Source organism: Vulpes vulpes, chromosome 1 (genome assembly GCF_048418805.1).
Source record: "Vulpes vulpes isolate BD-2025 chromosome 1, VulVul3, whole genome shotgun sequence".
NCBI lineage: Eukaryota > Metazoa > Chordata > Mammalia > Carnivora > Canidae > Vulpes > Vulpes vulpes.
The window spans coordinates 6,149,752-6,161,878 of NC_132780.1; the positions used below are offsets into that span (position 1 = coordinate 6,149,752).

Consider the following 12,127-nt stretch of genomic DNA (forward strand, 5'->3'; position numbering starts at 1 on the left):
TCTAGCACGAGGGGCTCAGGGCTGGGGCAGTGGGCTGTCCTGGTGTCACAATCCCTTGCTGGTGGGAGGATGGACTTGCCAGGGGCGGGCAAACAAACGGAGGCCACAGCTGGGCTGGGTTCCCCAAAAAGCCAGCACATTTATTGATGCTTGTTCAGGTTCTCCAGGCTTCTTGGTCTCACTTCTTATGAGGGAAGGAGGCCCAGCCAAGGAAGTACAGGCTATAGACAGTGCCTAGGGAGGGAGGAAGGTGACACAGGGTGAGATCCTAATTGCCTCCCTGGACTCTATCTCAGCTTTTTAAAGCCCCTCTGCAGGCTCCTCAATCACCAGTCTGGATCGCAGCCCCAAGTCAGGCTCCAGCTCCCTTCCCAAACTGCACTTAAGGTGGAGAATCCCATAGTCTTGATCCAGACTAGGCTGCGGCTTTCTCCACAATTCCTGCCTGGGCCCCCCACTCCAGGGGCAGAAGCCCAAGCCCTACGTGTCCCCTCCATACATGCTAGCGCCAACTCCTGGACTGTCCCCAAACCTGGTCAGCTCGCAACCCAATCCCCTACCTGAGCCCCAGCCCAGCCACTAGCCCTCTCCGCAAACCTCAGCCTGGGAAGCAGCGCGAGCCGGCCTCCTCCCCCAGCAGCTCAGGCGGTGGCAGCCGGCACTCACCCCCAAGACACAACCCCATGGTCACTCGGTACAGGATGTTGTCCGTTCCCCCGCCCTTCAGGTGCACCGGGAGGTCATTGTCCGCCTGGGTGGTGGAGGCATCAGGTGAGAAAGGGGTACGGTGGACTGTACCCCGTCTGTCCCTACTGTGTGTGCTGCAGGACCAAGCCAGGGGTCTGGATTCTTCCCCTCGCCCCGCCCCCGGCTCCTCCTACCTGGAAGAGTTTCTGTTTCTCAGCCACTCGGTTCTGGAAGCGGTTCCGGGCAGTTGAGCTGAAAGAGCGAACCAGCGCCTGGGAGACCTGGCGGGGAGGGAGGGGATGGGTGTCGGAGACACCAGAAAGGGTGCCCCCAAGGGGTCTGGCTGCTGGGGGGGCGGGGTGAGGGGATGGGCTCTCTGAGGCCTGGACGTGGGGACGGCCCTTCCTGTGTCTCAGCGGCAGGATCCGAACTGCCACTCCGAGGCAAGGCGGGGGTTCTGTCCAGGAAGGCCCAGAGAAAGGGGGCTCGCGCCGAGTCTGGCTTAGAGGTTTCCCGGTTGTTTAGAGGGTCTCGGAAGAGGAGCCGACCCAGAAGGAGACTTGTTCTGCGGGTCCAAGCCCCGAGATTTTTATTTTTATTTATTTAATTTTTTTAAGGAGGGAAGCTTTCCTAGATTAACGGGAACGCTCCACCCTGGGTCCGTGCGCGAGGGGGGTTGCTTAGTGCCCGAGAAGTCCGGGAGGGCAAGGGCGTTAGGTTCCCAGGGCCTAGTCCGGAGATGTCCACGGGGCCCTGGATGAAGGGCAGGAGCTCACACCGCGGCGCTGGGCCGTGTTAGGGGCCGCGGCTGTCTCGCAAGCCCCGGGGTTAGCAGCCGGGGTTGAGCGCCCCGTGCTGTTTAGGGGGGAGCCCGAACCCTGAAGGGGGCTCACGTTCCAAGGCCCCAGATCCGGATGTTTAGTGAGTCTCGCATCGGGGCGAGCGCTTCCAGGTTGGGTTCCCCCGCCGGCCCCTGGGGGCCCTCACCCGCAGGGCCCTCATCGTGCGTCCTCCTCCGGCGATGTCACCTCCCCTCTCAACCCAAGGACACACGGAGCCCTCCCCTCCCCGGGGATCCCAGGCCACGCCCGCGGCGCGCCGCGTGACAGCTTTGTCCCGGGGTCGTGGCGGGGGCGGGGGCGGGGGCGGGGGCGGGAGGATTCCCGTTCCTGCGCCCCGGGCGCGCGGGGAGGACGCTCCAATCCCGCCCCCGCGCCTAAAGGCCCGAAGCATCCGTTACTGGGAGTTTCTGCGGTCCAAGTGGGGAGGAGCACGGAACTAGGGAATGCAGTTTTGGTTTGTTTCTGCGGAGATACCCGTCCGGGGCAAGTGCAGTTCCTCTCCCTGGGTCTCAGATCTATCCCTACGGGAGACGGTATTGGAGAGGAGTGAGGGCGCAGATAACCGGGTTCCAGCTTCTCGTTCTGTCTGCCTAGACTGGGTGATTGCACCTTCGGAGCCTTAGTTACCGTGTCTGTGACGTGGGAGCTAAATCAGGATCTTCCTCAAAGGTTTGTTGTGAGCATTAAATGAGCTCACAGAACAGCATAACTGAGCCAACCGTTATAATGGTGGTAATAACTTGCACAATTATTGCTTAACTGAGCTGATAACTGCACAGAAACAAATGAGAGTCCTTATTTTTACTACTTTCTAGCAATAGGCTTGTTAAAAAACAAGTTTAGCCCAGTCAATGTGAAGATCTGAAAGATTTCATTAAATGATTCGTGAATTGGGCAGCAACCCCATCTATCGAAAGGAAGGGAGCTCCGTGGAGCTACAGAAAAGCAAAGGTTTTGAAAGGCCGCTGGGGAGAAAAATTAAAAAAAAAAAAAAAAAAAAAAAAAAAAGGAATTAGCAAAGAATGCACTGTTTTAGGCCCGGTCTGTCTCCTAAGGGGAATGGATGGGGTTATGGGATTACCTCCTAGTGTTGACCAGTGAATTCCAGTTTGGCTGGTTAACGGTTATATTCCTGGGGGTGTTGAAACAGCAGTTAGGTTAGGTGTTCAGTCTTGGTTTACTGAAGTAGCACAAGTGACTCTATTAGGCCTGTGATTTTTCTTTTAATGGCTTTATATACCAATTATTTTTATACTTAATTTTCCTTTTTACCATGAAAAATTAAAAACAGAAAAAAGGGAGAAAGGACCCATCCATCACCAGCTTCAGCAATTATCACCATTATAATGTATTTCATGTATTTGCCCCCATTCAACTCCTTTTTTCGCTTTATTGAAGTATTTTAAAGCAAATTGCAGCATCATAATTCATATTTACATATGTGTCTCTAACAGATGACTTTTTAAAAAGGAAAAACCTGATGATCCTCAGTTAGTGGATTGAATCTGGGATTCAGAAAGATCATTTAAATTTTTTTTTCTTTTTATTTGTAGGACAGTGGGTGAATTCTTTAAAAAAAAAAAAGTCTGTAGATTAGACAGTAACATTGTGTCAGTGTTAATTTCCTGATTTTGATGAGTGTGCTGTGAGTATGTAAAAGGATGTCCTTGTTTTTAGGAAACACGTGCTGAAGTATCTGGGAGTAAAAGGTATCATATCTGTAACTTACTACCTTAAGATGGTTAAGAGACAAATTATATTTCTATATTCATGTCTATTTGATCCTGATGTGCTGCCAGTTAAGTACAGTTGCCCTCATGGTTTAGTCATGGCTGTGGCATAGTCTAAAAGGGTTTAACAATCTCTTTTAAAGAGGGCTTTTATAACAATTACATTCCCTTAACACTTTCAAACTATGCTTGTAAATTTAATATGTTAGACTTTTCCATTTAAGAGCTACAGTAGGCCAATTTAACAGATGACTCTGCTTAATACTTAACATAAGTATTATGACTTTAGAATTATAAACTTATAAATGCATCAAATCTTATATTCCACTAATTGTTTCAATAGTGTATATAAATAGTAAGGTTTCAACTAACAGTAAGTCTTAGTTACTAACTGGATTCCATATTTTAAATTGGAATTATAAAATTGACTTGTCATTTGAACAAGTTTTATAATATTAAAGTTAATAAATAATATTCACAGGTTCCTTAAAACACACACAAAAAAGTTAATACCATGGTTTTGTCCATCTTAAGTATTTCTTTACATGTTTTTTTTATTTTTTTAAAGGTTTTATTTATTTATTCATGATAGACATAGAGAGAGAGAGAGGCAGAGACACAGGCAGAGAGAGAAGCAGGCTCCTTGCAAGGAGCCTGATGCAGGACTCGATCCCAGGACCCCAGGATCATGCCCTGGGCCAAAGGCAGGCGCCAAACTGCTGAGCCACCCAGGGATCCTAATATTTCTTTTTTTAAAAAAGATTTTATTTATTTGTTAATGAGAGACACAGAGAGGGAGAGAGACAGAGACATAGGCACAGGGAGAAGCAGGCTCCATGCAGGGAGCCTGATGTAGGACTTGATCCCGGGACTTCAGGATCACACCCTGGGCCAAAGGCAGACTCTCAACCACTGAGCCACCCAGGCATCCCTTTACATAATATTTCTAAATGTAATTTTTATTAGTGAATTCAAAATCTTCCCAAGGTTAGATCGTGCTTATTTACACCATAAGATGCTCAATATCACACCATCAAGCATCATAAGGGGAAGTACAAATTAAAACCACAATGAGATACCACTACATACCCACTGGATGGCCAAGATTAAAAAGCTGACCGCACCAAATGCTGATGAGGATGTAGAACAATTGTAACTCTCATACATTGCTGTCCAATCAGGAGATAGAAACCACCCAACAGATTAAACAGGGACATTTAATATAAAGAATTATTAACTATGATAAAAGAGTGTAAGAAACAAGGAAACCCTTTATAGTACCCTAGTGTTGAGACTACCGAAGAAAGGAAAAAATTGGAAGGGATTTAGACTTTTGCATGATTTGACCATTAGACGACAGAGAAGTTTGCCAGCTTAGCCAGGCAAGAGTAGTCTGGAGTCGCTGGATGAATAGACACGCCTCTGGAGTGTAGGCAGGGGAGCAGATGTTCAGTGACTGGTAGAGTGGACATGCAGTGGGAGTTGGTGCTGGTAGAGACAGGGGCCTCCAGGGCATGCAGGTCATGAAGGGTGGGAAAGCTGTTTGCAGAAGGAATGACTGCTTGGTATATGGCCCTTTGGACCACAGGTGCTTGTATACAAGCTACTTGGCCTTGCCGAGGGAATCCAGCAGGTAACAGCCTGCAGGTTGCATGGGGGTTCTGAGGGAGTCCAGGTAGGTGGCTGTGTGGGGTTGAATGGCGGCTCATCAAAGGAGTCTGGGTAGGTGGCCTTAGAAAGGCTGTTGCTGGGCTGAGGTTGGGACAGGTTCTGTGGGAGGTCCTCACACCCACACCATTGGATGCTGGACCCTAGCCTGCCTGCACTGAAAATTACAGGAAGCCTCTACTTTCCTGCAGTGTCTCTCAGTGTCTTCTACTGAGAAAGCCTAAGAATGTGCTATCCTTTTTTTCTTTTTTAACAGATTTTACACTTAAGTAATCTCTACACCCACTGTGGGACTTGAACTTAAAACCCTAAGATCAAGAGTTGCACACTATCAACTGAGCCAGCCAGGCAGCTGTAGTGTGTGCTGTCTTTAAAGCAGAAATGCTTAAAGGAATTCCGTTGTCTATCACAGAGCATATGTTGAAGTGTGCATTTGGAGTTGGGATGCAGTAAAACTGTCTGCCTCTCTGCCTACTCAGCTTCCATAGGCACCCACCTAGACACATTTGAGCTCTCTTACAGTAACAATAAAACTATTTTTCCCTATCCTTGGTCCAGTTGAAAGAGTTTTACTTTTCCCCAGAATAAGAACCAAGGTCCCAACAGTCACTGTATCTATCACAGCCAATACTAATCACTTCTCTAATTCTGTCACAATCCCACTGAATATTCTGTTACCCAAAGACTAAATTGCAAACCTCCAATAAGAACTTTTAATATCTAAAAGTCTTTTATTTTTTTAATTTTTATTTATTTATGATAGTGACACACACACACACACACACACACACACACAGAGAGAGAGAGAGAGGCAGAGACACAGGCAGAGGGAGAAGCAGGCTCCATGCACTGGGAGCCCGACGTGGGATTCAAGGATCGCGCCCTGGGCCAAAGGCAGGCGCCAAACTGCTGCGCCACCCAGGGATCCCTCAGTTGTAGTTTTATTTTTTTTTAAATTTTTTTAATTTTTTTAAATTTTTTTATTTATGATAGTCACACACACACACAGAGAGAGAGAGAGAGAGAGAGGCAGAGACACAGGCAGAGGGAGAAGCAGGCTCCATGCACCGGGAGCCCGACGTGGGACTCGATCCCGGGTCTCCAGGATCGCGCCCTGGGCCAAAGGCAGGCGCTAAACCTCTGCACCACCCAGGGATCCCCAGTTATAGTTTTATATTAAACTTTACTATTGGGCATGGAAGTACTAAAAGGCTCCAGAGAATCCCCTGGAATCCAGACTTAGTTTTTCTTGCCTCCATTGTGTAGAAGCAACCCAGTTTTACCTGGGTAAGGGATCAATCATTCCAGCCAATAGATTAGCGCTTTGGCTTTTGTTGCCTTTTGGTTCAGTGGCATAGTGCCCCAAAATGTCCAGGTGGAATTCTTATCTTTTTTTTTTTTTTAAGATTTTATTTATTTATTTGACAGAGAGAGGGAGGGAGTGGGGGAGAAGGTGAGAGAGAAGCAGATTTCCTTCTGAGCAAGGAGTCCAATGCGGGGCTAGATTTTAGGACCCCTGGGATCATGACCTGAGCCAAAGGCAGATGCTTAGCCAACTGAGCTACCTATATAGCCTGGAAATCCAACTCAGGAATTAAGTGCCCCCAGGGTAAGCGTTCATCCCCGTGGGGATTAAGATCTCCAAACTAGCAGAGCTTGAAATTGTTGAGGAGAGAAGCAAACATTTTTCTAGTGAGTTATTAGTTATTATAGTGAGACTCACTTCCTTCCTTTGATTCCCAGACCCATAGATTCTGGCTGTGGGACAAACAGTACCATGTAGTGGTCTCTGATTCAAAGCATACAGTGCATCATCCTGTAACACAGACAGGGTGTTGTTTCCCACTTGGCCCTGTGACCAAGTCATGAAGTCATTCTACTTTTTTTTTTTTTTAAGATTTTATTTATTTATTCATGAGAGATACACACACGCACACAGAGAAGCAGAAACACAGGCAGAGGGAGAAGCAGGCCCCAGGCATGACATGGGACTAGATTCCGGGTCTCCAGGATCAGGCCCTGGGCTGAAGGCGGTGCTAAACCGCTGAGCCACCCGGGCTGTCCATCATTCTACTTTTCAATTAGGTCTGTTGATACTGGGTATACAGGTGTTTGTAAAACCAGTGTATTCTATGGGCATGAGCCTGTTGCTGTATTTCCTTCATTTTGAAATGAGTTTCTTGAACTGACATGATCCTGTGTAGAATGCCATGATTGTAGATCAGCACTTGAGTCCACAGACAGTGATGACAGCAAAAGCTTTATAGGCGAAGCAAGTCCATATTCAGAATTTCTGTTGATTCCAATGAAGACAAATCTTTGCCCCCTTCATGATAGTAGAGGTCCAATGTAATCAGCTTGCCACCAGGTAGCAGGCTGATTCTCCCGGGAATAGTGACATTTGGGACTCAAAATGACTGTTGGTAGATTAGGCACTCAACAATGGCAGTTGTGGCAAAGATTTTCTCCTTGACTGAACGGTCAGGCTCCTCTGAGCCCTCTTCTTGACTAGGCTTGATCTTGAGCTTCTGTCTCTATCTTTACAGAGTCCAGTTTTAGCAAGGATCCTGCTAAGTCAGTTTTGTCAGAATCTCCTGAAACCCCACTTCTGATCATCCTTGACATCTGACCAAATTCATCAGCCCCTCAATCCCCCAGGCAATATTTGATCACCCTGACCTGCCTTCAGCAAGAATTCTGTTAGATCTATTTACCAAAGAATTTCCCAATCCTCTTAGTAATTTCCCATCCACTCACCTTACCCCCTTTGGCTCTGAATCCCACTTTTCCTGCTATTCAGAGTTGAGCCCAGTCTCTCCCCCTTACTGAAAAAAAACTCCTTTGCAGTAGTCCCTATATTGTGATTATCCTGAATAGAGTCCACCTTAGCATTTTAATAAGTGTCAGAATAACTTTTTCTTTAACAGTAGCCAACTCAGCCTTGGTAAGGAGATGTCCATGTTGCTGAGCCCATCCCTGCCACCATGGCCACTTTGTTTGTTTTGTTTTTTAAATATTTTATTTCTTAAGTAATCTATACACCCAATGTGAGGCATGAAACACCGCTCTCCCCTCCCCCCCAAGATTAAGAGTTGCATGCTCTACCAACTGAGCCTGCCAGGTGCCCTGGCCACTTTGTTTATGGACACACTGAGCAAATGTTGGGGTAGCTTGGAAAGAGGCTGACTGACATCCCTAGAAGTATCACATGTCTACCTGGTTATTAAGAATCTTCTCTGCAGTGGATGCCCCTTGGTGGGCATTCACATAGAACACAGTTGGTGCATATTCTGGGAAGTCCATCCACTACTTCTTCCCAAAATTCCTTGTCACTAATCTTTCAATCTTGTTCCTTCCAAGTTTTGACCATCCACTCGGACCATGAGTACCTGCCCATAAATTCGTATACCTCCATACTTTTGACCACTCCAGACAATGGACAATCAAATGTCCCTTTTGCAGTTTTGACCTCTGTCCTTCAGATTCATCCCTGCAGCTGTCCCCCTTCAGGCTGTACCAGCATATTGTGAAGACTGTCTGTAAACTAGGTTCACATTTGTTCTTCCTCAGTTGGTCGGCACGTTCCCATGGGAGGACAATAGGCTTGGATTCAGGGAGAGGAGGCGATGCAGTAGGAGATATTGCTGGATCTGTGCTAGCAGTGGGGCAGCTTGGACTACAGCCTGAACTTAATCTGCAGCCTGCTCTTGTTCTGGTCCTCACTCAAAGCAGTCAGCCTTACGGGTGAGTCTGAAGATGGATCAAAGAAAGTAGCACACTCAGCTAGGTTCTAGCTGCTAAAATCCCCCAAACAGGGGCAGCCTGGGTGGCTCAGCAGTTTAGCGCCGCCTTCAGTCCAGGGCCTGGTCCTGTCTTGGAGACCTGGGATCAAGTCCCACATCAGGCTCCCTGCATGGAGCCTGCTTTTCCCTCTGCCTGTGTCTCTGCCTCTCTCTGTGTGTCTCTCATGAATAAATAAAATCTTAATAATAATAATAATAATAATAATAATAAAATCCCCCCAACACCTACCAAATGTTTTGCTTCTTTCTTTGTGGTAGGTAGTGTGAGTTGTAGCAATTGTCTTACCTTAGAAGAGAAATCTTGGGGCCATTTGGGTGGTTTAGTTGGTTAAGCATCTCCCTTCGACTCAGGTCATGATCCCAGGGTCCTGAGATGGAGCCCTGCATCCGGCTCTCTGATCAGTGCAGTGCCTGCTTCTCCCTTTCCCTCTACCTGGTGCTCTGCCTGCTTGTGCTCTCACTCTATCAGACAAATAAATACAAATTGTAAAATAAAAGGGAAATCTTTTTTTTAATAATAAATTTATTTTTTATTGGTGTTCAATTTGCCAACATACAGAATAACACCCAGTGCTCATCCCGTCAAGTGCCCCCCTCAGAGCCCACTCACCCCCACCCCCCGCCCTCCTCCCCTTCCACCACCCCTAGTTCGTTTCCCAGAGTTAGGAGTCTTCATGTTCTGTCTCCCTTTCTGATATTTCCTACCCATTTCTTCTCCCTTCCCTTCTATTCCCTTTCACTATTATTTATATTCCCCAAATGAATGAGACCATATAATGTTTGTCCTTCTCCGATTGACTTATTTCACTCAGCCTAATACCCTCCAGTTCCATCCACGTTGAAGCAAATGGTGGGTATTTGTCATTTCTAATGGCTGAGGAATATTCCATTGTATACATAAACCACATCTTCTTTATCCAATCATCTTTCAGTGGACACCGAGGCTCCTTCCACAGTTTGGCTATTGTGGACATTGCTGCTAGAGACGTCGGGGTGCAGGTGTCCCGGCGTTTCATTGCATCTGTATCTTTGGGGTAAATCCCCAGCAGTGTAATTGCTGGGTCCTAGGGCGGGTCTATTTTGAACTCTATGAGGAACCTCCACACAGTTTTCCAGAGTGGCTGCACCATTTCACATTCCCACCAACAGAGTAAGAGGGTTCCTTAAAAGGGAAATCTTTGGGATCCCTGGGTGGCGCAGTGGTTTGGCGCCTGCCTTTGGCCCAGGGCGCGATCCTGGAGACCTGGGATCGAATCCCACATCGGGCTCCCGGTGCATGGAGCTTGCTCTGCCTATGTCTCTGCCTCTCTCTCTATCTCTCTGTGACTATCATAAATAAATAAAAATTTAAAAAAAATAAATATATTTCTAAAAAAAAAAGGGAAATCTTTATATACTTTAGACCACTGAAATCCCAAGACTTTGCTGAAGTGTGGGGTCTCCAAATTTCAATGGCTTTTCTATCTTCTCATTCTGAATGCTTTACTAAAGCATTTAAAGTACTTGCCACTTTTTACTCATCAGGGCCAATCAGCAGAATGTCGTTCTTACAGAGGGCCAGTCCTTTGGTTTGTGAAAAGTCAAGGTGATCAAGATCTTGGCAGACAATATATTTTTTAAAAGATTTATTTATTCATTCATGAGAGACACAGATTGAGAGGAGAGGCAGAGACATAGGCAGAGAGAGAAGCAGGCTCCTTACAGGGAGCCCGATGCATGACTCGATTCCGCATCCGGGGATCACGACCTGAGCCAAAGGCAGACGCCCAACTGCTGAGCCACCCAGGCGTCCCACTTGGCAGACAATATTATGGCAAAGAGCAGGAGAATTCACATAGCCCTAAAGACACTACTGTGAAGGTACATCCCTTGGCTTGACGGTTAAAAGCAAACTTCTGGTGGTCCTTGAAGATTGGTACGGAGGAAAAGGCATTAGCCAGGTCAACAGCTGCATGCCAAGTCCCAGAGTCTGTCGTTTTGCTCCAGCAAAGATACTAACACTGGGGATAGAGGCTGTAGTTGAAGTAGCTGCCTGATCACGTTCCTGATAGCCCACAGTCTCCAAGATTCTATTTTTTATTCTTATATTACCTATTGATTTATTTTAATTATTGAAGTCTAGCTGACACATCACGTTACGTATTTTCAGGTGTACAGCATAGTGCTTTGACAATCCTATATTACTCATGCTCACCATTTTTTGATACATTTTAAAATAAATTGCAAATATCAACATGAACCCCCTAAATACTTTGTTGACTAGACTACATCATTAACTTGATTCCCTGGATACTTGAGGGTATGGAGTATTATTCTATACGGCTGGGAGGGGTGTAGATTAGAACCCACCTTTCGGGCAACCCCGGTGGCACAGTGGTTTGGCGCCGCCTGCAGCCCAGGGTGTGATCCTGGAGACCTGGGATCGAGTCCCACATCGGGCTCCCTGCGTGGAGCCTGCTTCTCCCTCTGCCTGTGTTTCTGCCTCTCTCTCTCTCTCTCTGTGTCTATGAATAAAAATATAAAATCTTAAAAAAAAATAGAACCCACCTTTCTAACAGTTTATCAGATAGCTGCTGTGGTGTCTAAATGGGGTGTCTGATTGGTTGGGGATCCCGAATGTGGGGCAACAATTGGTGGAAGCCAGTGGTATAGGAGGTGAAAGGAGTCACCCAAGGCAGAACAAAGGTTATTGAATTCACTGCAAGGGAGAAGCAGGCAGGACAGCAGAGGAGAGGCCATCTGCAAGGAGGCAGAGGGTGGGGGCTGCTTTTAAAGGGGGAAGGTGAGGAGTTATTGCGAGGGGTTATTGCGACGTATGGAATTTCCCCTTCTTTGGTAACTGTGCCTGGTTGTAAATAGCCCATTGGTCAGTTAGGGCCTGTGGATATTTTGAGGCTGGTCGCTTACTAGGCTTGTTTGTATTGAGCCAGAGGGTTGCCGTGGGCCCTTTCTACGTTCCATCCCTCAAGCCTGTTTGCCTACAAGCAGCCTCTGTGGCTATGTAAAAATAGTAAACACTACATCTGCTTTGCTACAGGGCAACAATCAGCTGTAGCTTCAGAGCAGCTGCCCTTTTAAATAGGAGGGGCAGATAGCAAAACAGGTGCCCCTTTGCAGTGTGATTCTGCAGCTTATTCCAATTTGGCCACCCTTGTAACCTGAGCTTGGCCATATGACTTGCTTTGGCCAAAAGCAATAGTACTACATTAGCCATTTTGACACTAGCAGGATTGAAAAATATTTGTACACTGAGACTTGTCCTCTTTTGCTACTCTTGTGAGCTCTGTGACCCCCACCGGGTGAACAAGCCCAGGCTAGCCTGCTGGGTGATGAGGCAACAGGCCAGGCACTCCCCATTGATCTAGCTGAGACCAAGCCAATCACTAGATAAGAGTGA

The 12,127-nt window shown here is 46.9% G+C and overlaps 1 protein-coding gene across 1 annotated transcript; it reads right to left on the reverse strand.

Moving 5' to 3' along the window:
- Positions 1 to 115: 115 nt before the first annotated feature.
- Positions 116 to 1,826, reverse strand: COX7A1 (cytochrome c oxidase subunit 7A1). The gene is made up of 4 exons (XM_026010385.2): positions 1,675 to 1,826; positions 882 to 968; positions 667 to 751; positions 116 to 234 (listed from the first exon to the last, which is right to left on the reverse strand). The coding sequence occupies exons 1-4, from the start codon at positions 1,687 to 1,689 to the stop codon at positions 179 to 181; spliced, it is 243 nt and encodes an 80-aa protein (XP_025866170.1). The 5' UTR covers positions 1,690 to 1,826; the 3' UTR covers positions 116 to 178.
- Positions 1,827 to 12,127: the final 10,301 nt, after the last annotated feature.